Raw genomic sequence first — 27618 nt, forward strand, 5'->3', positions numbered from 1 at the left:
GCTGGCAACTAAAGCTTATCTATTTCACATCATGTCTGAGACTTTCTGTGGTTGTTAGGCCCTAACTACAGAGAAGCAAAACAGAAGCAGAGGTAAACTTGTCCCTCCCCTGTGCTTCCCATTGCTCGTGGTTTAGCAGGGAAAAGGCTTGACAGATTGATGGCTCAATTGTAATGCTATAAATGTCACACTGGGGTGAGGGAGGAGTTGATACAAGCTCCAGTGAGGCTCAGGCAGCCACTGACAGGAATAACCAACAGGCCAGTGAAAGTAAGGAAGGAAGGGAGAAAAATCTTACAGAAAAAGAGAAGAAAGACAAAAAGAAACTTATAAAAGAAAACACTGTTTAAGCCAAGAAACCCTGGTTCATGATGTATTTGATTTATTACTGGCCCCTGCTGTAGCACAGCTGATTACACCCCATGCTTTTGATACAATTGTTAACAATTCACGATCTGTCATGATCTGAAACTCTGGAGTACAGATGGCAGGTTCAATCCCCTCCAAGGCACAGCTTTGCTGATGCCTTGTGTTCTCATGAGTGTGTGTAGCCAGTCACTGATCCACCAATCTTACTGCTTCTTAGCTGTTTTTAGAGTCACATAAACTGCATTGTCAGGGGCTACAGGATTGAGGACTTTGTGGAGAATATTTTTGGGACTTCAAGAGTAAAGCTGAGCTGATCCTAAGAGATCGTCCACTTTTAATAGTGTAGGCAATAATTAGAAATTGTTTGGAAATTAAGATATTGTGATGGCTATCATTTTGACTACTTCACTGTGTTATAATTATGAAGCTATGGTTAAATATGCTATTGCATGTTATAATAAAATATCCCAAGATTGGTCTCAGGGCTCAGCAGCTAATCGCACAATATTAGTCCTGGGGGGAACAGGCAATACAGAGGGATATAATCAGTGGATCTGCCCCCACTATCTGAGCCAAGACCTCCACTTCCCTGTACTGTTAATGTACTCTGGTTGAGTATTTCCCCACAGAATAAACTAGCTTTTAAGAAGGTTTACTTTCAAAAGATTTTTGGCCAATCCTTGTGCTTTCACACAGATTGCTTACTGACACACCTACATTTAAAGTGTCCTTGCTCACCCATGATTTGTCAATGCCTCCCAGTCTTCAAATGGAAAGCAGCATGCCATCAATTCCTCAGTGTTCTGAATTGACTGTGCCTGTCCTTTGATATCTGAATTTGATGAATGCAACCATCTGTATAAATCAAATGAGGAATACTGTAACTAAGTGTGGTGCTGGCAATGATTATACTGTAAGACACTAAGTAGAGTGCAAACCTCTGCCAGAACTGAACAATTCTACACCTTGCAAGGCTGCAGGTTGCGTCAAGACCACCTCTAATTTGTTAAAGTGGCCAAATTCCTTCTTCTTTTTTTTTCTCTCTTTTTTTTTGCTTTCCGTAGCACAAAACATACAATTAAATGCATACAGATGGGTCACAAATTAAAGGAAACACCAATATGAAGTGTCTTAGTATGGAGTCAGGCCACCACAAGCCTCCAAAACAGCTCCAGTGCTCCTTGCCAAGTTTGTGGAACTTTATTGGAGGGATGAACACCATTCCTCCACAAGATATTCCCTCATTTATATATACAACCTTTATTTAATCAGGTAATCTCATTGAGATCAAGATCTCTTTTGCAAAAGAGACCTGAGTACAGCAGATAGAAAGAAAAACAAACATAGCCAGACATAACTAAAGGACATAAAGCATCAGAGATAGTCACAGACATCACTAAATAGATTTGAAGATGAAAGTTTGTTATATAATTTGGTGTTATGGAGATGGTGGTGGAAAGCATTATCTTACATGTTGGTCTAAAATCTTCCATAGGTGTGAAACTAGGTTGAGATCTGGTGACTGTAAAGGGTGTAGCATTTTATTCACGTCATTTTCAAACTTGCCAAACCATTCATTGAGCTCTGGTGCACGGAAACATCAGCATTTGATGTTTCTCCATTCTTTTATCCAGGTTTTTCCTTTAATTTGTCCTCTGATTAGTGCCTCCAAAATGATTCATTAGGTTTCACATTCTGCATTCTGAACATGCACACAACCAGTATGTATGTTGCTGGCTTGTTACAGCTAATGTCTGTACACGAATACAGTACTGCAAAAAACAGACTGCAAAAAAATTTACTGTGCATACTTTACTATGAATTCACCTTTTTAGGATGTTAAGATACAAGACAATGGGATCTTGTCATTCTTGTTTTGCAACCAGCAGGTAGTTCAGACGTGATGTTGATCTTTCACTAGTGATAATTTTATTTCTTCCTGGCATCAGGGACAATGTAACTATGTTACTGTACTAATTAATTTTTACAGTATGTTTGGTCTCTATCTAACTGATCATTACCTGATCTTTTTCTGGTTTGTAATGACTGTCATTGAATAGTTTTCATTTTATCCAATGCTTTGCACAGTTTCAACCTTTTTATTGGAAGCAATTTTAGCCTGCTGAATAGCCGTGCACACATAATGAGGGCTGAAGAATTCATCATAGTAATGTACCAAATCTCATTGCTAACCATCCAATAGTTTCCATACCTGGAGCCACGCTGCTAGTACAGTATGGCTATTGGCTAAAAATAATACAAGCACCCAGCATCTTTCTTGATTTGTTATAATCTGACTGTACTTCACTCCTTCAGGCTAAAGTCCACTCTATAGTGTTGCTGATTTTACAGTATATTGGTACCCCTTTCATTCTCTCTCTGTCTCTCTCTGTTTCTGTCACACACTCAGTTATAAACTCACACAGGGAGATGTATTTATGGTCAGACTCTTACAGTAAGCCATTGATAACAATATGTCTTGGGTTGTGCTTGTTTTGTGGATTGACACAAAACTAAATAAAAAATAAATAAATAAATAAATAAAAAATAAATAAAACCAGACATGGCAGATAAAATGAGAGTAAGGTAAAAGAATACAAGCAAGGAGGCAGTCAAAACAATAAAATAAGATCAAATAAAAACAGACATATCAAACATTTCCAAAAGCTTTCACAAAGAGAGAAAGAGGCTAGAGGCTTAATGTGTCTGAGTTCAGTAGGCGGAGAGTTCCATTGTGTGGGGGCTCTAATAGCAAAAGCCCGATCACCCTTTGTCACAAACTGTGACCTGGGAGTAACCAGCAGGGCTCCAACCGCGGATCTTAATGGTCAAGAGGGAACATACCTAGTCAATAAGTCAGAGGTGTAATTAGGAGCAAAGCCATTTAAGGCCTTAAAAGTGAGCAATAAAATTTTAAAATCAATTCTAAATCTAACAGGGAGCCAGTGTAGGGAGGCAAGCACAGGGGTAATGTGATCGTGCCTCTTTGTCCTGGTAATGAGTCGAGCAGCAGTGTTTGACAGACCGCCAAGATTAGCACCAAAAGAGCTGATGGAATTTCGGGGACTGAACAAAATAACCTCAGACTTAACATTGTTTATATTTAAGGAAGTTTTGGGACATCCAGGATTTAATATCAGGTTGTGAGATTAGCTAGGCTGCTAGGATCTGTGAGTTTTAACAGCATGTATAGCTGAGTGTCATCGGCATAAAAATGGTAATATCTTATCTTAGTATCAAGATGGATAGATCAGATATGGTTCTGATGACAATATATTCTAAACATCTGCAGAATTTCTTTTTTTCTGGTTCTGGATGGATTACTCATGCTCAAGTTTGCATTAATTTCTGTAATTAGCAAAAACGGATCAAAGGAGGAAGTCAGATGAGGAAGTCTAAAGAGCATCAAAGTCCATGTTGGGAGGTGGACTGGGTGGATGGATGAGTCAAACACAGGACTTTCACCTGCAAGACCGGGGTTTGTGTCCTGTGTGAAACCACAAGTTAACATTGAGTTATTTTATGTTATGCTTACTTTATTTTAATTGATGTAGGTAAGTTAAGTTATGTAACCTACATAAGTCTAGTCACGTGATTTACGTCACGTGACTTACTTCGAGTTCATAACTTAACTTACTTATTTTAACTGTGAGCTTTTCCTAAACCTAACCAAGTAGTTTTGGTGCCTAAACCTAACCAAACTATGACCATTTCACAACATTAACCACATGTTTATTGTTACCATGACAATGAAGGTCCAGTACACCTGTTGCTGGTTGCTGGATATTCGTAGGATTATGCACGGAAAATGGTGCATTACTTTTCGTAAGATATCTACGAACCATTGTATGAGAATAACTTGTATAGGAACTTTAAGAACAACAGCAAACAGATTGTTTTGGTTTGTGAATAAGGACTATTTTTCTTGCATAATGCTATTCAGAGAGTAATCACAGTTTAAGTCTCTTTTTAATGAGGTATATAGCTGAACTTCTCACCCTGAGCTGTGGGAGGAGCTGTGGATTTCTGCTTTCCCTCTGGGCCTACATCACCTCTCCATCAGCCCTTACTATTGTGTATGGTGTCATCAGTGCTTCAATATTGGCTATCATATATCACAGAGAGGGTAAAAGAAGAAACAGCCCAAGTCTGTTTACAAGCATGTCAAAAGTGCTTGATCTTTAAGTTTTTGGCACAAACACATTTGTTTGAAAATTTGCATCTAGAGATATGATGAGGCAGTGCAGCAAGTCAAAAACAAAAAACTGGACGCTTACCAAAAATGTATGTCTTTATTGGCAAACAATATAGTATATGTCTTATGCAGTTGTTTTTGGATATTAAGTCTTTTGAGGTTAATGTACTGTACAACAGTTAATCTGGTATATCTACAGTTTCTAGTGACTATAAAACTACAAGTGGAACTGCAAGTGGCTCCTCAGACCCCTTCAAAGCTAAATTATGTGATTCTTTGTCTGAATGATGCAATTATTAAGATGCTCTTTGCTGACATTTAATGAGCCTGACCTTTTGCTTCCCCTTACATCCCTTTCATCCGTGCCAGACTGCTGTCGAGAATATGCAACAACTTTTTCTTTCCTTCCATTATAGAGCAAGTTTTGGCACTCTTGTTAGTGACTCTATTAGTTTTTGAAAGCAAATCTGAATCAAAGCTGAAACGTAATTGTATACACACACTTTTAAGTACTAGAAAAACAGAGGTGGTTATACAAATGTAGAATTCAAACTGCTGCTCAGAAATGATTGAAAGGCTTTCTTTGTAATTTCAGTTTCATTGGGGTTTTTTTGGGGGATTTCTTCAGCTATGAGAGGTAAACACTGTTATGACAAACAACAGATAAACCATGGGAAGCCACTGTATGTGCAACTCATCTGAGGAGCTACTTGGCATTTCATTATTGTTCCTCCCCACCAGGCTTTTCAAAAAAAATTTCAGTCAGCCATTAATTTTAATCAATTTATACACATGACCAACAGTTCGGGAAAACTGAATGTAGTCATTTTCTGCAAACATGGATGCAGCATGGTTGCATTGTTTTCCAATTTTTCTCATGTGCAGAAAAATGCTCCTTCAGCAATAGCCAGCATTGTCCATAATCATAGTGACCAACATTGTTTATGATGGGTGTTAATCCAAAATCATTATGTTAAGAGTTCTAATCAGGGACACACTATACAGTGCCAAAAAAAAGAAAGCAAACCCTTTGGAATTCATCCATAAAATGTCATCTGATCAAAGTCACTGTAATAGACACATACACTCTATGTAAACTAATAACACTCAAAAAATTGTTTTCCGAATTGACATATTTATTAAATAATCTCAATAAAAATCTGAATAGGTATGTGAACCCCTTCACAAATTACCTCTAAAAAAGCATGTACATACAATACAATTTTTGTTAATGGTTCGTTGTGCCTTATTCTGTACAAAATACATGAAAAATATTGGTAACTGACACTCATCTCAATCCTGGCCTCAAATCAATTGGGATTCTGTAACATGAACTGAAGAGAACCATTCATGAAAGACTTCTTGAATATCAATATAATTAAACAGTTTTGTACAGGGAAATGGTCTAAAATTCCTCCCGGCCAATGTGGAGATGTGATCAACACATGGAGGAAACATTTGGTTGAGGCAGGGTTGAGGGTTTACTTTCTTTTTCCAACCTGACTTAAATGTTCAAGCAAATAATTCAATAAATACACCAAATCATGCAATTGTTTTTATGTTACTATTTCAGGCAGATGTAGCTTGTCCATTATTGTGACTAAAGAATATCAGAGCACATTTTATGACTAAATTATGCAAAAATGCAGGGAAATCCAAGGGGTTCACTTACAACTTCTTGTCACTGTACATGTGTTCAGCCCAACCCTATCAATGACAACATTTGTTTGTTTGCTTTTCACATTCAGTGCCAATGTTTTTGTCACTTTCTACAATATCTGGGCATGGCAACTACCGTGTGGTGAAAGTTAGAGAAAGATCATGGTGATTGCAAATAAACTATGGTGAGGGTATGCTTAACAGAGCTTGTCCTCCCAGGAAGAACGGCTGATGCAAGTGGCCCAAAACAGCATGTGTTTATGTTCAAGTGACAAAGCCCTCTAGTGGCTGTAGTAATTGTGACGGGAGCAAGGGAAGAACTAAGGTGACGAAGTGCGGAGGTCGGGGTGGATGGAAGGGTCAACAAAACATCTGACTTTAACACAGGAGATCACTGTTTCCTGTTTCCAACTGACAGTCAATGTTGTTTTTTTAAAGTATGGCCACAGTCGTTCCCTAACTTTAACCAAGTGTTTATTATTGTAGCCATGACAGCGAAGGACCTATAACCTTAACAAAGTCATAATTTTAACCCAAACCATGATCTTTCCCAAACCTAACCAAGCTGTTGTCAGATCATAAAACAGATTAATTCTTCCAACAGTGATTGACTTATGTCATCCTGCCGATAGGGACGTCAGATCAGAAAAAGCTTGTGTGTCGATCTAGATGGCATGGGCAAATAACATATTTTGTTGTTTAATTTGAAGGACTAGGGCACACTACTTCCTGTATTGGCATTGAATGTTGGCTCTGGATTTAAACTGTGAGGTGTATGGAGAATCGTCCAGTATGGATATAATTCCTAGGGATACTGGGCTGTTGCAGCTAGTGTTTGAGACGCATGTTGAGTTCCAGTTATGATTATAAAGTCGCAAAGTGGGTAAATGGATTGTAAGCCAATTTTAGCCGCTGACCATTCACAAGCTTCCATTAAGGTATGAAAAGTAGAAAATCCTGTATATAATATCTAATGTTTAATTTCAGTGACCAGACAGCTCAAGCAAGGAATAAGAGGCAGTTACAAGGAATATATATAACCATACACAGTAAAAGAAAAGAAGCTGGAGCTGTCATTCTGTATACAGTACATACGGCTCAAATGTATGAGGACATAAATGGACTGGGGAGAGGTGGGTAGGGAGGCAAGTTCAGCAAGAGACCAACATTTCTGCTTCCTCTCTTTTCTTACAACATAAAGTCTCAGTATATACTATAAATATGGACAGACAAAAATGTTAAATGCTTGCCTTTAGATGTATATATTTAGTCCACAAAACTGGTTGAGTGCTTTTCACTTAGAAACAACAAGAAGCATTTTTGTCTGTAAGTTATTGTTTTAGTCTGTATGGCTTTAACCTCGTTGAGCCTCAGATTTAGAAGCAACCGATCAAAATGATCTCTAATTAGATGGGATGGGATTCTGCTCATGGAGTGCAAACATATTCTGTTAATTGCTTTTTCTTTAAGAAGCTGGTGATCAGAAAAACACATCATACCACAATATGGCTGTTCCCTGGTTTCCTACAAGGAAGCACTGGGGGATATCAGGGCCATTAGACATCCATGCATGAACATACTAACTTTTTAGTGCCATTAGCATAATGGCAAAGAGAATAAAACTGCTCTCTCCGCCTGTTGAAACACATCACTAATTTCCTACTTGTCAAATTGCACTTGACATCCAATTGAGCCTTAGGTATTGCTCTCATAGAAGGGCTCTCATTGGAAGTTGAATGAAGGGCTTTTAGACAATCAACACAACTTTCTATCAGGCCCACCAAACCATATGAATTGACTCATGCCAGTGACAAGCCTTTGATCAAAATACATCCAACCACAGCATGCTTTATGGTAATACAATGACATGACATTTTGTTTTTGTCTTTAATGACCTGTGTAGCCCTTATCTTCACACTACTGTATATGATGGCCAATGGCTACTTCTGTCCCCCTTTGACAAATAGGCTCTTTGGGAATGGGATTTGGAGCACACTGCAATTTACCCTTGCACATTTATCTTCAATGACATGACCACTGCCACTCCTGCACAGTGACACCTCTAGGTATGGAAACATAGATATAGACAGAGCTTCCTGCAGTAGACACCTTCTCACTGAGCCTGGCTGACGCTGACTAGTAAACCACATCTGGATGTCCGATGAAAAGTGGAGACATGAATGGAAAAACATACTAAAACAACCCATAGAGGCCCAAATGGACGCAGTCAGAATGTAAAACTTGGTGACAAAATACATACTGACATACTACACCACACATTTTGTATGTCAACAAAAAGCTAGAGTTTAGTAGGGCTGAGGTGAAATGAAAAATTGTACTGAATACAGAGGTCATTGCATGGCAGATTACTAGAAATTCTTCCGTTGGCTTTATGATGTCATTGGAGAAACCTACAGGGCATCCATGCATATTCTATCTACAGTAGATAAAATATAAGATGGATGGATTTGAAATTACTCCTGAATTTTTCAGACAGTTAATTTTTCATATGACCTTTATCTGTCTAGCAATATCTGTCATTATACAGGAGGAGGTTGATGAGCAAAAGACTTATTAATGATAGATAGATAGAAACCAACCATGTGTTGGTCTGTGTCTTAATACTTTCTAACTTATGTAAATGTTTAAAAATGTGTCACAAATATATACTTTCATTTTTTTAAAAGGCTAAAAAACAACAACAGTTTTTTTGCCAATGTTAGTCAATAATAGCACATTTGTTAGGGACTATTTCCTGCTGCAGATTCAGTGCACTTGCACGTATTTATGTACTTGAAATAAATTACCCATGTGCATCCTAATGAAGGAACATGTCAGCCTGCAACTGTGTGGCTTATTAATGTGTTTCTGAACAACAATGGAGGTCTATGGTACAGACAATTACTATTTCAGGCTTTGGCTACACATGCAATACTCATTAGTAGGATCAATTCATTGTTGCTTTTGGTCTTATTCATGGGCTTTGTTGACTATAAGAAATGTGGAATATCACCAGACTTGTAGTGTCTGTTGTGTGTATACATACAAAATATAGCATACCCCTGTCCCCATTTCTCAGTTTGTACATCCTTGATTCCTTTCCTCGCCTGAGATGCGAGTGGAGGGGGCAAGGAAGAAACACGAGGAAAGAGGAGTCAAGGCAACAGGCATTTAACAAAATGAGACATCCCTGCTTCAGAGCCATCAATTAAATATGACAGGTGGCACAGCTGCATCATCTGTCCATTGTCACGTCTCTTTTATATGTCAGAGGTGCCCAAAAGACTTCCGCAAAGGATACACCTGTGCATCCTCGCTCATAGCTCCTCCTCTCTCCTCGCTCCTCTCTCCTCGAGATGCATTTTAGGAACTGAGACATCCTTCAAGATGGCATGCGGAGATCGATTTCCGGGTCACAGGCAGGAGGACGAAGGAGAAAGGAGACGATGTGGCACAAAATAAATTAGATGAGCCTATAGTGTATATTACATTGCTTCAGCAACCTTATCATTATTTATATACATCTCAGTATATGTTTGGATAGAAGGGTTATACAGCTGAAAGAACAGAAGAACAAAGATAGTTGGTGGATTAAGCATACTTTAAACAGTGGCAGAGGACTTATTCCCATAGATATTGTGGTGTTTACTGGGCTTGCTTTCAATTCCATCCCTATCTTTGAACTATTTCTCTTCAGTGTTATCTTTGATCTTTTGTTTGTAGTAAATATAATTAGCTCAGCCATGAGCCAATGCTAATGGTAGAATCTACTTGTTAAAGTATATTTAGCTGTCTCAATGCAAACCCCAGGGTTTTATGATTTAGACTAATCCATGCTAACCTAGAGTAAATCGTGCCATCGCTCATGGGAACTAATTTGCAATGCAATCTTTAATCTTGTGGGAGTGAGGCTTGACATCTCTGGAGTACCCAGCAGAAATTATGTTCTAGGCTTGTGCCACAGTAATGAGAAGGGCACAATGAGCTGCAGCTTGATGACAGATTTATGTTCATGATGGCCTGTTTCTACTACACTGAACTCCAACTACCACCCTGGGCTTTTCCCATGCTGCCTTAACTAATCTTCAGCACTCTAATACATTCTAGTCTAGTGACTTAAAATTCATATTTGTGTGAAATACAATATCTTTGTGATATAATTCTTCTCTCTGATGGATTTCTGAACATTGAAAACTGAAGAAAAAGGTCCTACACTACACTCTCCAGCTCCTAATTGTTACATGTGCTGTTAAATGTCATGACAGAATGAATTGTTCAGCACACAAACACTATCTAGCAAATATTTAGCTATATATATATATAAATAATAGCTCATCTCAGAAAATATTCTTACGCTTAAAATTTGGGAATTTGAGGAACTTAATTTCAATTCACACATGCATGTCAAATGTTCAAGATCAAAGATCCATGAGAGCTCTGCGATTAAAATGTATGCTTACTTTAGATTACATTGTATGGGAACTGTCAAACAATGGTGATACCACGATTGTAGTAGTGTAATCTCAGCCTTCAACCTATATTTTGATCTGGTATTGTCACTGCCACTGCTAGGTGGTTGTGTGCTTTTGTGCCTGTTTCATTGCACCATAATCCTTGGAAACCATGTAAATGGAGCCCTTAGTGGACTAATGTACTTCAGTGCTCATCCTCATGCCCCATTCGCCACACATACAGAGACTGGAGATGGAATGGGATGCCATTCATGGTGAATTTAACCTTGAAAAACATGCTGGTGCCACCCACCACGACTCAAACACTCAAAAGAAACTCCCAGCAGAGTGACATAGGGAAGTTGAGAAACGTTCAGTTTTATGCAAATGACCTCTGATGCCTGGGACAACAACCTTACGACAAACAACTGTGCTCATTTTGACATCCCCGTGAAACAGAATCACTTAATTTGTTTTCTTCACTCAACTACGATAATTAAAGAAATGAAGGAAAAGCAGATTATTACTATATCTCTACGATATAACTTTAACAAGCTACTAGGATTTGAATATGATAAAAAAAATATGCATTGGAGACCCATAGCACAGGTGTAGTGGCAATTGGAAAAATAGACCTGTCACTTTAAATGGGTATGTGTGAACGTGCCGTTATAATAGCCAATTGGTTGAACACTTGGTTGGCTAACCACATACTTGTCTTAGAGGGGAGCCCCTCTCGTTTAGTCCTTTTGTCCCTGTTGTGTACTATAATTGCACTGCACATGGTATCAAATGTATATTCTTAGCTAAAACCTAAAGTCATCGGTGACATTTGAATCAATGGTGACTCAACCAAGGCTCCTTTCCAACTGCCCATTAGCACTGAACTTTGAAGGAAAAATATGTATTTAACTGCATGTGAAGTGTTCAGCATTTACCTCCTGTTAGCTCTCCCCAAAGCAAAATCAAACAAACAAGGTTTCCAACAGTGGCAGTTTAAATGGCAAGCTCTGTGATAAACCTGAGGAACTGACCTTTCTCCCCAAGGGAGATGAATCTAGCGCAGAGCTCCCTCAGTCCTACCCATCCTCCAGATATCTCTCCAAGCCTCTCTGTATTCAGGCCACCTCTTCCACATCTAAGATCTGATATCAGCACGGATTGCCTCCTGTCAGTCTCTCTGAAACAGGGCTAGCAGGATTTCTGATAGAGAAGAGACTATACTGACTGCAAAAGATTGCTTTGATGTGTCTGCTTAGGGGCATGAGATGGACTGTGGCTTTATCCTCGTACAGTAGTCAGCTTCTCACCACATAAGCTTTAGGTTTTTTTGTCATGTTTCTGGGCACTATAATGTGCTAAGATAAATACAAGATACAGCACATCTAGATTCATGCAAATAGAACAAAGTGTATGTATACTGTATATATATCTCTTTCTTTGTGTCAGCTGCACATTCAACACTTCTAGTAGTTTATTTACCCTATCATAGCTGATGCATGCCTTCATACCAATTTATGCTGTCGTTATGAGCCGTGCTGTAAGCTGAACAGTCGTGTTCACATGCAGGGGGTATAAACACCATGATCAAAGCAGGATGTTTGTCTCTCTCATCTTCTCCATGTACTGTAGTCAAGGTAATGAAGTAAGATTGGATTTTTCGCAACCAAACTGGGATGGTAATGGGATGGTAATTGCATGACATAACGAAGCACTACGGTGTGTGTGTGTGTGTGTGTGTGTGTGTGTGTGTGTGTGTGTGTGTGTGTGTGTGTGTGTGTAAAAAGAGGGTTTCAGCAGCTGTGTGAGCCTCCACATGTTGGGCTCTGCATCCCACACCCCTCCCATCCTTCTTCCCATCTAGTTTTAAAGGCCACTGGGAAATCTCTCCAGCTGGATTCTTACAGAGGTAGTACAGTCTGTGTACAGTGAACATGTAATTAGAAACTGTGGACTGCTTGACTATGATGATTAATGTCTTCCATTTGCTACATGCACCTGTATGGATAGAGGTGTCAGCTCCCATCAGTCACAGTGTAAATCACATCCTCTGATAGCATATGCTTGTTTTCCTGTTACCTGCAGTTAATTTGTCGCTACCATAATCTTTTTCTTCTATTAGCCATTTGCAATCTGCTTTAAGCGGCTTATGCAATGGTGTTTTCCCTTCTATATATGATATTAACCCTTGGTAAGTCTTCCACATTTATGACTTTCCTCTGGCTACTCCCTCATGGTTATTAACTGCTTATGGTTGCTGCTTATGGAAGAAGTAAGGTTTGGTGGCTTTGTCATTTTGCCCCAGGGACCGTACCACCAGTTACTGCATTAAAAGAGAGACATGAGAAACCCAAGGGCCTGTGGGTGAATCAGTGTGCTTGGCCCCAGTTATGGTCCACCTGTGCCTTTAACCAAAGAATAAAAGCTACTGGGGTTTTGCTGTCAATCTGTGAAGTGAGGTTTCATCCCTGAAGAGGTAAAGCAGATACTCATTTAGAAAATGATTCCCACAAACACACACACACACACACACACACACACACACACACACACACACACACACACACATACACAAAGACAGCCACTGCACTCTACATGACCCATATTTTGGATAAGACAGTGAGGACAAAGGAAGTTGTAGGCATAGCCGCTGGCCTGTTTCGCTTGATCAAGCTGTTGGCTGGAACCAACAGCGTCATGACAAAGCCTCCATAGAGCTGGGTCTACCAGGGATTTTCTGAATCATACCCATAAAGGAGGCAGCCTAACAATGTTTTGTGAAATGCTAGTTTCTCATTTCACTCATGCTGCTAATGTAGAATTTCTTCTAACGGTAGAAGTTTGGTTGGTTGGTAATCTTTGTTGAGAACTTTGACTGGATTGCTTGAGAACATTTTGGGTTTTGTGTAATTATTCTGGTACATTTCTGGCCACTAACAGATGTGGACTGTATTGTTACAGTTTTGGAGGCAAATGTCAGGTAAGCCATATTATTCATGTAATGCTTACGTTATCCTTATTCAAGATAATTACTTTTGCAACTGTTATATTCTGCTGCTTTTGTAATATTTCCAAATATAATAATTCCTTTATTGTTGATGAGCAAGATATATGTATTTACCCACTTCAAGTCATCACTGAGAAAATCATTAACATTTTTATGCACTGTTTTCTGTTTCCTACCATGAAAACCCCATGCTGGTTTTTGTAATTATCCTGCCTCAGAAAAATAAAGCTGTCAGCTCTAACAAGAGCAAAAAATCCTTGGCCAAATCATCAAATGTTTTATGTAAATGTAAATCTTTCTAACTAGCTAACTCATACCAACATCTATTTTATGTTAACAGGTGGATTTTTAAAATCAGTGCAGTGTTCCCCCTCCTGAGCACCAAAAGAATGCAAGTGAAGTTATTTAAATATTGAATAGTACACACCAGTTAACACGTTTTCTCAGTGTCCCAAGTGTTTTGGAATGAAGCGATTTTGTTCAAAACCTCTTCCCAAGTGGTTCCTTCCACTACCACTGTATTGGGCCAAATATACAGTGATATTTAATGTTTGAAAAAGTAGAGAATTTGAGGACTAGACATTTACAGCAGATGTTCTGTCTGAAAGGAGCAAGTTCCAGCTTTTGTGGAAGAGCCAGTTTTTTTAAAGAGCGTGATATATTATGGGTTGTTTGTATCCTAGATCATGTAGTTATTACAAATTGGTCAGCTTAAAAAAGTGTCTCACTTTAACCAAAAGAAAAGCTTACTTTAACCAACAGAAGTTATTTGCTATCTGGGGGGAATAAATTCCTAATGAGTAGAAAGTGTTTCCTCACATTTTTACCGCAATGGTGGAAAAATGGTGACTGAAAATGTCATGTTATGATGACAAGCCCAAAAAGATGCTGACAGAGTAAATTAGAGAAAGGGAAGGCCTAATCCACAGCTGTAATTCATCTGAAAACATTGGAAATCACAGCTGAATTCATTGGGTAATGTCGATACTCTTTAAGATGTTAAAATGTAGAGTTTCAAAGTTCATTCTTGACGTTGAAAAAACAGCCGTTATAAACGATGGTATGCATATGCCATTTCCCACACATAAACTGGTATTTATAAAAGAAGACTGTGCTGTAAGAATGTCAAATAATATTGCTACAATAAAACCCCCATAATCCATTGTATAAAAGTGAAGCACATCCTTCCAGGTTTCACTGGAATATTTTTTTTTGTTGGTGTAATTTGCCCTACACTGCAGACACATAACAAAGATCAAATTACATATCCTAAGTGTTTCAGGAATTACTGGTGGAATTAATGACAATAGCACAACCCAGTGTTATCAACAGAGTTCATGACACATTTATCGAGCGTACCACCCATTTATTGAAAAGTAAACATTTCTCATCCAAAGAGAACCACAGGACTTGACACACTATTTCAGGAAACAATGTGGGCCTCTCATGGGGACATACAGACAAATGGAGGGAGTCTCAGTGGTCAAGCACCAAAGTGAGAGAAAGAATACATTCAGGACTCGCAGTGTCTGTTCAACATGATAAAGAGATGTGTCTCCAGCCCTGTTATGGATGGTCTGAGCCTAGTGTGTGGCCTGAGATAACCATGAACAAAGTATGGCCATGCATGACTAATAGTGTGCGTCACCAGCTACAAAAACATGATAAAAACATCTTTTGAAGATCAAGACAGATATCCAAGTCGTGTCCTCCAAAGAGCCATAATAAAATATCAGAAGACGTTCTTCTTGACCGCAATATCTACAACTGGATTACCTTGAAATGACCATTTCAACTGACCAAACAAGAGCTTTAATTGAATTTTTCTGACAGCTCAATACAAGAGTTGCTTGTGACCACTGAAGCCTCTGTTGTTGGTAAACAGCATTTCTGTTTGTTTCATATAACCTGTATGTGGCAGTAACAATATGTCCAAAATCAACTGAACTTCACTAACTACTGTATTTGATAAGCAACTCCAAAGTAAAGTGGAACATGTCAGAAGTTTGAGTGAAGACTAACTTTTTGTAGAAAAAGTCAAAATTGACACATGTACTCTATGTAACACGCAGAATTAATTATTAATTAATTATACAAGCCTTTACTATTACTCCCTAGAGATCTGCAGCTGGACCAGAGCCTGACAGGACCTGATGGGATTGAGTTGAATGTCAGGTTGGGTTTGGCTATATTTTCACATGCATCCTAAGAGTTTCTGTGAGTCTGATTTGGGCCTAAAATATAAATATTACTATTAAACATTAAATGTTACTGTTAATTAATAAAATGATAGCCAATAGGATTATTATAAGCCTGGCCCCACTAACATGATTTCAACAACTAACTGTACTTTCAGGGGAAGACAAATGCCTGGTAGGCCTTTGATTGAATCAAGAAAAGGGGGAAGCGTTAATTAAAGGCTCAGGATAGGATCTAATAGACATGCATACTTTGTGATAAATATGGCTCAGACCGTTTTCAGTGTGAAACAAAGCCTGCCATACTGGTAATATGTTTAGTATCCTTTTTCCATCCACTTAATTAGAAGAGGTGCAAAACAAAGGTGTATGCTTTTGCCCCAGACATATGATCATGTCTTGAACCATTCATAACTGGCTATTAACTGCATTTGTAATAGAAAAGCATAGCAGCAAGAACTTAAAATCTTTTTTACAATGACATTATCCTGCTGGTCTCAAATAACCCACAAACTTCCTGTCAGCAATTTGTGCTCTGTAAGTGAATAAGCTCACTAGGTTTACTAAATTGGTTTAACAGTTCTATGTTTAACGTGATGCATATTAAATGGTCTTTGTCCAAAATGAGGATTACTTATCTCTTTCTCAGGTCTAGGAATCCACATGGACTGAATTGTTTTCTATTTCAATGATAGATAATGAAATAATAAGACTGTGAGGAGCTAGAATGTCTAGACTTTTACACCTAAATAAGGTTTATTTTACAGCAGGTCCTACCTGTACAGACAGCAATTATTATGAGAAAACATCCTTGGTAAAGTTATAGTCAAAGCTACATCCTTTCAAAATCATCTCAGTATCCTTGGGCTTAACAACAGCACATTTCAAAGCTCAAATTGTTGTGTTCTCCTCTATAGGAAAACGTGTTTTGGCTCCTGTTAGGATTTTTTTTTTATACGAGCACACTGATATCATTAATACTGCACTTCACCTGTCAAGGACAACTAGTCCTCTCACTAATGTGGGGATAACAGTCTGTCAGTGATCCAGAGGTCAGAGCTTAAGGGATTTATGGAAGAACATGATCTGTGGTGTTTTACCCTTGAAGCAGTTTTGCAGTTTTGTGTATAAAAGACACCTGCTGGCCACTTATGGTAAACAGCCCACTTATATCACAAAGTGTCAGGTAATGGACACCTACACTGTGTCCAACCATAAATACAGAGCTATTTTTATGGAAACTGATAATTGGAGACCCTACTGGATCTATTGCTGTTACAGTGGGGACAGTTAAATGTCAATAAGGAGAACATCTAATTGTATAGTTACTCTGCCTCATACACAAAGCAACCCATGGACATCAATGCATCTGTTGTCTTGGCATGTCATTTGGTTCTTCCTTACTGCCATTGTGTTATTTTACGAACACAGCTGTAATCCCCCTCAACAACCCTCTCCACCCCCTTTACCACCCGATAAATTTTGCTTCACTGGTCATGTGTGACCTCGGCTGAAGTAAAATGGAGGACGAGGAACAATTTGTTTGTTGTTTTGACTTTTATTTTCACTGTAGCTAGGCCTCACTTTCCATATGAGTAACCTGGGTGTTACTATGTGCCATCTTTAAGAGGATCACCGTGTGTACATGAGCTATCTTATTTCCCTCCCAGCTCCCTTGGACAAGGCAGTTTGTTAAAGTTGGGCTGCTAGCTCTATGTAGACCTTTTACGAACTGCTGGTACTATAAAAAGTCACATGAATATGAACATGCAATATATGAATTTAAAGATTAGACTGTAAAATTCACAGCTGAGTATACCAGTGAAACACTAAAATCATGATGTCTCTCTACATGTACCTTCAAAGCAGTCCAAAAATGAAATAAACATGTCCAAATTCATCACAAGGGTCTAGCATTAAAAAATAGTATTTTAATAGTGTTTTAATTTAGGCAGACTACCCCCCAAAAGAGTGTGGGTGTTAAAGAGTTAAAGATGGGTTCTAAATGAATCAAAACTGATTATTTTCAAAAGTCCATATTTGTTTATCAGATATCTCCCTTCTCTATTTTATTACTTTTACTTGTCTAATCCTGAGTCAAAATTGCAATGTCTCAACCTGAATCCTATCATACACTGTACATGCCTAATGATTTTATCATTCACTGATTCAGTCACTATACTGTAGCAGGAAATTTAGGACAAATTTAGATTTCTTACAAAATGACCAAAATTATCACCAATGGGTTTGGTTGAGGTGAACTTAACTTTGAGTTAATGATTAACAAATCCAGTGTGCTCTACAACTTAGCTTAGCTTTAGCCTGCAGTATATGGCTGATAAATTACAGGCCTGATGGAGGGTTTCATAGTTTTCCCCCACTTAATGTTCTTAATTGCAGAGAACATAATAACCTACAGCAGTGGACCTCAGAGCCAAAGTGCTGCTCTAGTCAATAAGTGGCCATTTTAATCTGCCAGGGCTAGAGAAGAGGAGTGGAGACGTCCACTTAATTGCATTACCACTGTGTCACATATTTTGTTACCTGGATATTTATGCGACTCACATAGTATGCTGAGTTGGTTTTATCTGTGCACAGAGTGAAATATGTTGAAACAAAGAAGTACATGTGTTTGTAGGCACAGCTGTGGTTTAATAACCCCAGTGAAGCCACCTGAACCCTGCACATCTACAGTGCCCCCACTTCAGCTAACTGCCTGGTCTTCCTCTTGTAGCCAGAGCAATTAAATACATTTTTGACTACACTGGTGACTACAGCAAGTGCTGAAAGGTATGCTTACACACTGGCAGACTGAGTTTGGCCATTGTATTGATAACTGACAAGCTTGCAGTACAAACATAAAAGCTGTAGTATGGGACTTTCCTCATAGGCATGCAAATATGTGTCCACGTACATTTAGCTGAAAGCTTGTCAAAGCCAACACCTATGTATACTGATCCAACATTATTTGTTGTGTTTGATTATCTAACAAAGCCATGTGAGGAGCAGAAATTAAAACTGAACCTTTTGTATAGGTGATATGGCGAATGTGTTAGCAAACAGTACTTATTTACACATCCAACAGACACGGAGCAACATTAGGATTCATTCAGAGTTGTGTCAATATAGTACAATATTCACTCTGTTTTGGTCACGACTACCTCCTGAGGGAAACACATAGCATCTCATAAGCTGCTAAATGCTCCACTATGCTCACCAGCTAGTCACTATTTTTGCATTACAGTGGGTTTATAAGAGCTTTTTAACTGAAAACAGGTGCCTGCGCCTGAAAATGATGCTGGTGAGAGTGAACCAAAACAGTAAAGTTACAGGCTATAAAACGAAAACGATAGACGGTAAAAAGTTCCACAAAGCTGAGGGGAACTGCAGGGTCAGGTGATAATTCACTGTGGGTCTGTCAATATGAGTGACCCCTTTCACATTATACATAGTAATTTAATCCATTATTAATGCAGAAATATTTATTAGAGTGACTTTAATTTTCTGATTTTTTTTTTTTGCCATAGCAAAGACCTACATCCCTCGCCCTCATTCTTCAGTTTATGTTGGATTAAATCTACTTGCATTGCAGTTGGCAGGCTAGAACAGTTTGTGGCCTTGAGGTGATACATTTAACTCAATGCTTTATTTTACCTCTGGCATAACTATTTTCCCTTTTTCCCCTGCATGTGTGTGAAGTGAGCGATATGCAGGAAGCACAAAAACACACTTAATTTGAACCTCTGTGAATGCATGCCTGAAAGGTTTTGGTGATTCCCTGCATGACCAATGGACAATGTTGCATTTTAATGCTCTTCCAGCTTAGCATTAGCTGGCTACATTTCTGCAGAGATTAAAAGTTTACCCTGAGCTGATGCTCATCAGTTACACTTCATGATGCATTTATTATTCAGTGGCTTGGGGGTTTTGATTTTGGCTGGCAGCAGAGGCATGTCACAAACACATGGTTTGGTGTGGGCAAGGAATTGGCTGGGAGAGACACCTTTCTCTTCCAGGATTGAGAAACAACATTTTTGTGAGATGTCAATGATTATAGCTTTTAAACTCATGGTGTGCATCTTAATAACAGAAAACATGATTGGCATATTTCAGGGGATATACACTCAAGACACAGACAAAGACACAAAACTGATGTTTATATCCTCCAGCATCAGGATTTCTGTGAAAATTACTATGTCTTAAGGTACAGGCACATAGAAACAGAGAAAGGTCTTATGTGGTTTGACTGAAATGGGCAGAAAGCTATCAGTCACATCTCTCAGTCTAAGGTGTCAGCCTAACACTGAAGGCGCTGACTGACTGCTAGACACCATCTGTAAGCTGTCATCTCCACCATACATCCAAACACAAATCTAATGCCGACTGAAGCAATGGGCAGATCTGTGTCAGACACTACTTTCTTGTCAGGGATTTTAGATTAGACTGTGTGGCTAAGTATGTGTGCTCACAAACTCCTTTTTTATCAAAAGTTGCTCATGACAAATATATCAGGAGGAAGGTTAGTTTAATTTTGTGAGTGTTTCAGGGACTTTTTTTCTGGCTGCAGAGACAATTACAATGCAAAATGAAACCAGTTGTAGAAAAAACAAATCCAGACATTCCTCAAACAAGCAGAATAAATAATGACTTGTTTTTGTAGTGGTTTTTTTTTTTTTGATGAACTACAATTAAATCTTCAACATATCCTCAATTTTTTGAGGAATTTAAAGCGTATGAGCGCAAAAATATAAACTTTGTTTATCTTTTGATGAATTTTTGTATCCCTAGTCTTCATATTTCATTGATAAGTACTACTATCACTACTGTTCATGGTGGTGCTGGCTGTGGAGATCAAACCGTCTGTTCGACTCTTGTCTCCAGCTTGGGTTTCATTTTTTAGTCATTAACTCACGTAAACATCCCATCTGTCCTCTTTCACGCTTCCTTTTTCACTTCCTTTGCACTACTCGCTGCTCTAGTCTGTTTCAGCCAAGTGTGTGGGGATTTCTTGTGTTTTTGGAAAGGATAAGAGAGCCCCAAAAGTGTCTGACAGTCCTCAAGGTGAAATCTCAGTAACATTCAGTTGATACTTTTTTCCACACTACTGTGTTTAAAAACAAAAAACAAAAACAAATTAAACCCTGCATGTGAATTCAAAGCATATCTGCTTTTTTGCACGTTTTCTTTTTATGTGAGCACTTTTTTTCTTCTTAGTTATCTACAGGTACATGTGACACTTGCTGCTTCAAATGCAGTAATTGCAATTCAAACTGGTATGCAAAAGTTTACTCCGCTTGAGGATTTTGTTTTTAGTTTCACCCCATGTGAAAACTCAAATTCAAACAATTCACAGTTGGAAATGGCATTTTTTCACGTGCAATTTTTTGTAAGGGACAAGTCACATTTTCAACTCCTTGTGGGTTGTGAAACATTTAAATTGAAGGCACACAATCTTTGCTTTCCTCTTCCCTCTACTGTTTACTAGCCTCCAGATACTTCTATACCAGCTGGGACCACCATCAGAATTTAATTAAAAGCTATCACAGAAAGATTTTGTCCTTACCCAACAACTGAGCCTTTGGTTTGGACTGGCTAAATTGTGTTTACTACTTTTCCAGAGTGTTTCCTGTGAGGAATGCCACAGCTACGTCGCTGAACTGCTGCGGCTCGCAAACGTGTGGTGTCCACACAGACAGCGTTGCAGCTGCGGTGCTGCTTCTGTCAGCCCTATCTTTCTACATTGAGTTTGCCTTTGATAAATGCAAATACAATTTTTAAAAAAGCCTAACAAATGAAGGGATTCTGTCCACAGAAACGCTACAGGGCTTTTAATCTGAAACGGATACAGAAGATGTTGAATTAAAACTGTGTTTCTATTTTTTTCATATCTGTGACATATACTACAGTGAAGGTGTAATGTTGCTGGTACGATGTCCATATGACTGTCAACAGATCATTTTCATTGACTATTTTTGTAATCATGCAGAAAAAATCTCTAGATGACATGCCACTGCAGCGGTTCTGCATTCCTTTTTAAAGGTGAACCGTGAAGTCAGTTTGCTATTGGTCAAAGGCTTAACTTTGTGCGTCAAAGTTCACAAAATTTGAACTTAATACGAAAAATTTGAGTGGGTTTACTTCGCCCCTGCAAGTGAATCCACTGATTGCACACATGAGTATCAAGTACAGCCACTGGAAAAATGTTCTGCCGCTGCATGTATCCCACTAAACCTGTAACCATTTGCCCGTCAGTTCTTAAAATGAGAAGTTGGTGTTCAGGAAAAAAGTTAACTTTGTTCAAGGACAGTTGTCCTAAGAGACGTCATTTGGTAACTGAGCAGTAGCTGGGAAAAAGCTCAAACTGGGAGTAAAATGACTGCTATGTTCTAAGATGCCACTGATATAATGCCGGATAACAGCTATAGGCAGCTGATTTGGGGCATTGAAAGTGCATTAAAAGTTGTTCAGCTTCCTGCTCACCACAGTTTACAGTAAACAGGGATCTGAAACTGAAAATAATGAGCTCTCAGCCTGAAGCACAGATTCTTGGAGATTGGTAGAAGACTTTGTTCTTTGATTCTAAAATTTGACATTTAAAGATTATCATTTAGATATTATTATCATTTAGATAACATTTTTCTGGTGTTTCTGCAAAATTGCAGTAACACTAGAAGTATCTCAGTGACATATAAACTACATCATCTTAATTAGGCATCCATGGGGATACAAGAAACTACCAAACAACAAAATTGATCCCTGAAATGCATGTGCAGTGCTCATACTTTTGAGTAAGCCCAGTGACAGTACATTAAAACAATTCCACATATATTAAACCAAATATGAGAAACATGTCTCTGCAAAAAAGTGAGGATTCTCACAGTAAAGTCGACAATAACTTTCCTTGTTATATCCCTAACTGGATTAGAGCATTTTTGGTAATGTTCATCTCCAAAGATGTCAATCATATAATTTGTTTATTTTGATAATTCTGCTACTGACCCACTTTCTGAAGATGCAATGACTTAAAGTAAAGCCATTACTTACTTGAATTAATTCATTACAGTTAAGAGGGAAAGACGGTAGGTCTCCCTGAAATCTACCTCTCTTTCTCACACACACACACACACACACACACACACACACACACACACACACACACACACTATCAAAAGGACACCCAATAACCAGTCTTATGAGGACCCAGCTCGATTGGATAAGATTTATTCTCTGATATTTCCAGTTCTGACTCATCATCTCTCACTGACTCGAGGCAAGGGCAGCAGGGATCCTTGGTGCAATTCTCTGCCCTACACGTCAATGCAGTTCACTACTCACTTTGCCAATGAGCAGATACACATCAGATGACCAGAGGACATCATGCATTTGGACAGTTTGTGTGTCCAATGTTGTGATCTTCACATACTGGTGAAGTCAGCGTGTGTGATTGTTTTTGAGCTAGATAAAACATCTCATAATAGAGTGAACTCCATGTATAGTTCATAGGTGTGTGTTGTGCCTAATAAGCCTTTTCACAGCCAACATTTTGAATTGTCAGAGCAGAAAAGCGCAGGTGTTACTGAGGTCTAAATCTCTATTGGCAACAAACAGTTTAGTGGCTACACAAGCCAACTGACACTGTGGTAAATGGATGGCTAGAGTTTGTGGTTTACAGTGGGCTTGCAGTGCCATGGACATAAGGTATGACTTGTAGCTAGGGCTGAAACGATTCCTCGAGACACCTGACTAACTCGATTACTAAAAACCATTGATGCAAATTCTTTGCATCGCAGCTTTGTTTAATCCATATAACTATGTACAGCGCACTGTGTTTTGCACAGATGATTATTAAGCAAAACACACAACGCACTCACGCTGTGTGTGATTTGATGGTGCGGATTGCAAAATGGAGGAAGAGAGAGAATAGCAAGCGGCGAGGAGAAGAGACAGGCCAGAGAAAACAACAAAGTGTCCAAAGTTTGGGATCATTTCAAGCTGAAACAAAACAAAAACTCTGTATAGTGTGTCTATTTTAAAACCAAACTAGCCTACCACAATAGCACAACGTCAATGCTTCAGTATCTCAGCAGGAAGCATCCAGTCTACACATCCAACCCGACACAAGGTATATGAGGCTAGTAAAGAATGTATGTTAATTATGGCTATATATAATGGCTAGTTAAGAAAGTAAATCAATATGGCTGGTTATGATGTCCCTAAGTTAGCTAAGTTTTGCTCAAGAAAATAACCACAGAAAATAAAATGCTGCAGTCAATTTGTGAAAGCCTGAGCTTCATTCATGTTATTTGTTATTATGATAGTCACAGTTCCTGTCCACTTGTTTTTGCCTCCTACAAATGCCACAAAGAAGACAGTAAAGGCTTACGTTATGCCTGAGCTGTAGATTCAATTAGTTGCTTATTTTAAGAGACTTGTCTTCTTTTCTCGTTTGTATATTAACTATTGCTCTTTATTACTCTTTTAATAAAGCAAAAGTATTTGTTATCCGATTACTCTATTACTCGATGCAATAATTGTTTGAATACTCAATGACTAAAATAATCAATAGCTGCAGCCCTACTTTTAGCACAGTCTTGCAGTGCATGGATGATGCCTTCCCGCCATTCAAACACACCAATTAAGTGCACAGGTGTATATTATATTGTGTAATAGTGAGTCCCACCACCACAACCATGTTGTTGCATGAAAAATGCAACCAATCAGGAGCAAAATTTCAAGCAACTGCAGGCAACTGGGAAGAAAAAGCTAGTTCGGCTTTGCCAACAAGCCTGAGCACACTGCAACAATGAAAGCCAATGCAACAATATCACTTTGGTCGTAAAATGACCACTTTGCCTGTGCAAATGCTGTAACTTAAAATTATTTTGTATCATATTTCTCCCTTGAAAGGTCCTTTAACGAAACCTGCTGAGAACCCACATGCAACTGCCCTGGGTAGCGGAATAGGTTCAGGAAACCAGATTCTGGGTTGCCTTTTAAGCTGCCATTCAAGTTGAACAGACCTCAAGTGTTACAAGACACAACACTGTCTCTCTTTTCACATACACACATCCACACACACATCTCAGATCACAGATCTCCTAACCCCTCAGCCATCTCCCTCTCAGACTATGATATGAACTTTGTTATTTATCACTCCCTTCGTTCCTGGTTCTCATTTCCTCTTGTCGACCGCCATCCAGCTCGAAATCATACCTATCCAGCTTGTGGATAGTCTTGCACTATTTTACATGACAATCTCTTTTTCAAATCTCTTACAACACTTCCTGTCTCTCACACCCACTCTCCCCTCTCTCTCCATCTCATCTCTTCTTTCCTATCTGAACCATTTCTCTCCATCTCCCAGCCCCATCTTCCACTTTACTAATCTCCCTGCCGCTTCCAGCTAAATGAATCACCCTTTCAATTTCTTGTTTGCATTTCTCTCCATCCCAGTTTGCTCAGTTCCCATTTTCACCCTCCACCTCTCCACACCTTCTTCAGATTCTGTCTTTTACACCTGCCCTCCTCAATCCCTTCATTTTACCTCTCCCACCCACCCTACATGGCAAGCAGAGAGGCTGGTAGACGAGCATATCATTTCTCAGAGGAGGTGCTGTCATTTGACTGCTCTCCAGGCTAAGAGCTGCTCTCCTCGCCCCTGGGTTCACAGAGTCACGGCTCTGTTCCGCTCCAGGATTATGCAGAACTTAATTCCCTTCCGCTCACACCTGAGGTTGGCAGGGCATGAAATAAGGAAAGTGTTCACTGCAAATAAAACTTTTTGCCACCAAGAAGGATAAAGAGGTGGAGGATGAGAGGAAGGAGATATGGAAGGAGAAAGGAAGAGAGAAAAGGGAGCATGGTTGCCGGTAGAGTGAGTGAATGAGGGAGGAAAGAGAGACATGAGGTGTGTGTGGTAGGACAAACTGAGAGACTAAAGAAGGGAAAGACAGGAGAGAGACGGAACACACTGACTGAAGCTTGCCCCCTTTTCTTACAGTAATCTATCGACTTCCGTACATGTGTCAAACACTAAATTCTTAGTATGCATGCATGACATCGCATGGATGTTTCACAATCAGCTCTTTGTTGACATGTTGTTGGTAAATTGTTAATCACTCGATGAATATCATATCATACACTGGAATCGTAACGTCACCCTTAACCAATCAGTCCTGCAATACAAGCGGGAATTCCACAGGTAGTTTGAGACCAGGACAGGTTTTCTCTGGGCACTAAGACTGAGACTTGATATGGACTAGAGATAGATTAAACTGTTTGTACATGACTAAATTTGCATTTGCTGCCACTTTACAAACTGCGACCATGACACGAAACTGGGATTTTCAGAGTTGGTGACGAGAGATCCCAGTTTGCTCTGCGCGTAAAATGCTAGATAATTTTTTTGTTAAATCATGCCCACTTCCGATCGCATGTAGCCTACCGATTTGTAACAGGCTTTTTTCTCGTTCAATTCCATGTTATTAAAGGGCAGCAACACCTGATACATGGATATTTAGTTGAAGGTAGCTTTAAACCGTTCCTTCACCTCAACAACAAAGAAACAATGGATATTATCTAGAGAGCTGCATACAACTGGAAAGTGGAAAGTCTATGAAATGACAGATGTGATGTGAAAAGCAAGTATAGCGTCGACTCTAATGGTCAAAAAGTTAATGTCAGGCAGTTGATGAGAGAGAAAATAACTCGCACAAACACACAGATGATAATAAATGTAAGTGCGCCTCACCTGATAAAGCCTCCTTGGAAAAAGCAGAAAGACAAGACATACAAAATCCGAATGACCTGTGGGAGCATCCTCTGGCTCAAAATCTCTCCTCAGTCCCGTTGAATAACTTGCAAAAAATAATTTCGGAAATCAGCAAATCCACTGAGCAGCTTGTGAGACTGGGCTAGAGGAGGAAGGCATCGTCTCTTTCAGTGATCCAAGCTTGTCTTTTGGGGAAACTTCTCCCCCTCCCACCAAGTCCAGAGGGCTACACACATCCACACAGCAGGCTCTCTGCTTCAGGCGGCTGGACAGCACTGGTCAGTAAGTCAGTCTTTTGCTGGTGCTTGTTTAGAAGGGGAGTGTCGGTTTGCGTGATAGTGTGTGTGTTTGTGAGAGTGTGGTCTCGCCTGCTTTTTAAAAAAATTATTATTATTTTATGCTCATGTATCCCCCCCCTCCAAAAAATTAAAAAGGGGTGAAGATTTAAAGGAACAGTAGCTTTTGTTTTGATGGCTGCCTCATGTGTAATTAGGCTTAATTAGGATGAACTAAGGGAGTGATGGCTGAGATGATGAGCTAAATTGCAGTATTTTCAGTTATGAGGAGACTTGGAAGAGGAGGTCTTCAGGAAGATAAAGTGCACGTATGTGTGTAATACAGCCTAGAATAGAGTTTTTGTAATGAGCTGAAAATGGTGCTGGAAAGTTTTAGATTTTTGTTGATTGAGTACACACCCAGTCAGTATCTATTTTGGGGTTCTCAAGTCTTTTCCCTTTTTATAAGCGTTGTGCATCTCTTAGGCCACTAGAGGACAGAGCATGTTAAAATAGTTTGTGAAAGAATGCAATGGACTTCAAAGCTGCACTTACACAGTATAATACAATATTTCAAATAAAACATCGATCAAATGACTAGGTGTTATGTGAAAGCAGTTTAACTCTAGTCTTTTAGCTTTGGTTTTCCAGCTTCTGGGTGAAAGTCCTCTGGGTGAAAGTCACCTGACTTCC

The 27618-nt window shown here is 39.1% G+C and overlaps 1 protein-coding gene across 4 annotated transcripts in view; it reads right to left on the reverse strand.

Moving 5' to 3' along the window:
* glra4a (glycine receptor, alpha 4a) overlaps window positions 1-27260 on the reverse strand; it is a 47717-nt gene extending 20457 nt beyond the window's left edge. Inside the window, exons 1-3 of one of the 4 annotated variants that reach the window (XM_044205851.1) lie at window positions 26630-27260; window positions 9527-9603; window positions 9284-9330 (exon numbers count right to left, since the gene is read on the reverse strand). In XM_044205851.1, coding sequence (XP_044061786.1) covers window positions 9284-9330; window positions 9527-9544 — 65 coding nt within the window. In that variant the 5' untranslated portion in view covers window positions 9545-9603; window positions 26630-27260. Of the gene's footprint in view, window positions 1-1107; window positions 1463-9283; window positions 9331-9526; window positions 9604-26629 lie in introns of those variants that run through there. The other 3 variants (XM_044205850.1, XM_044205854.1, XM_044205852.1) reach the window with 3 other exon arrangements.
* Window positions 27261-27618: the final 358 nt, after the last annotated feature.

The sequence above is a fragment of the Siniperca chuatsi genome, linkage group LG8 (genome assembly GCF_020085105.1).
Source record: "Siniperca chuatsi isolate FFG_IHB_CAS linkage group LG8, ASM2008510v1, whole genome shotgun sequence".
Lineage (NCBI taxonomy): Eukaryota > Metazoa > Chordata > Actinopteri > Centrarchiformes > Sinipercidae > Siniperca > Siniperca chuatsi.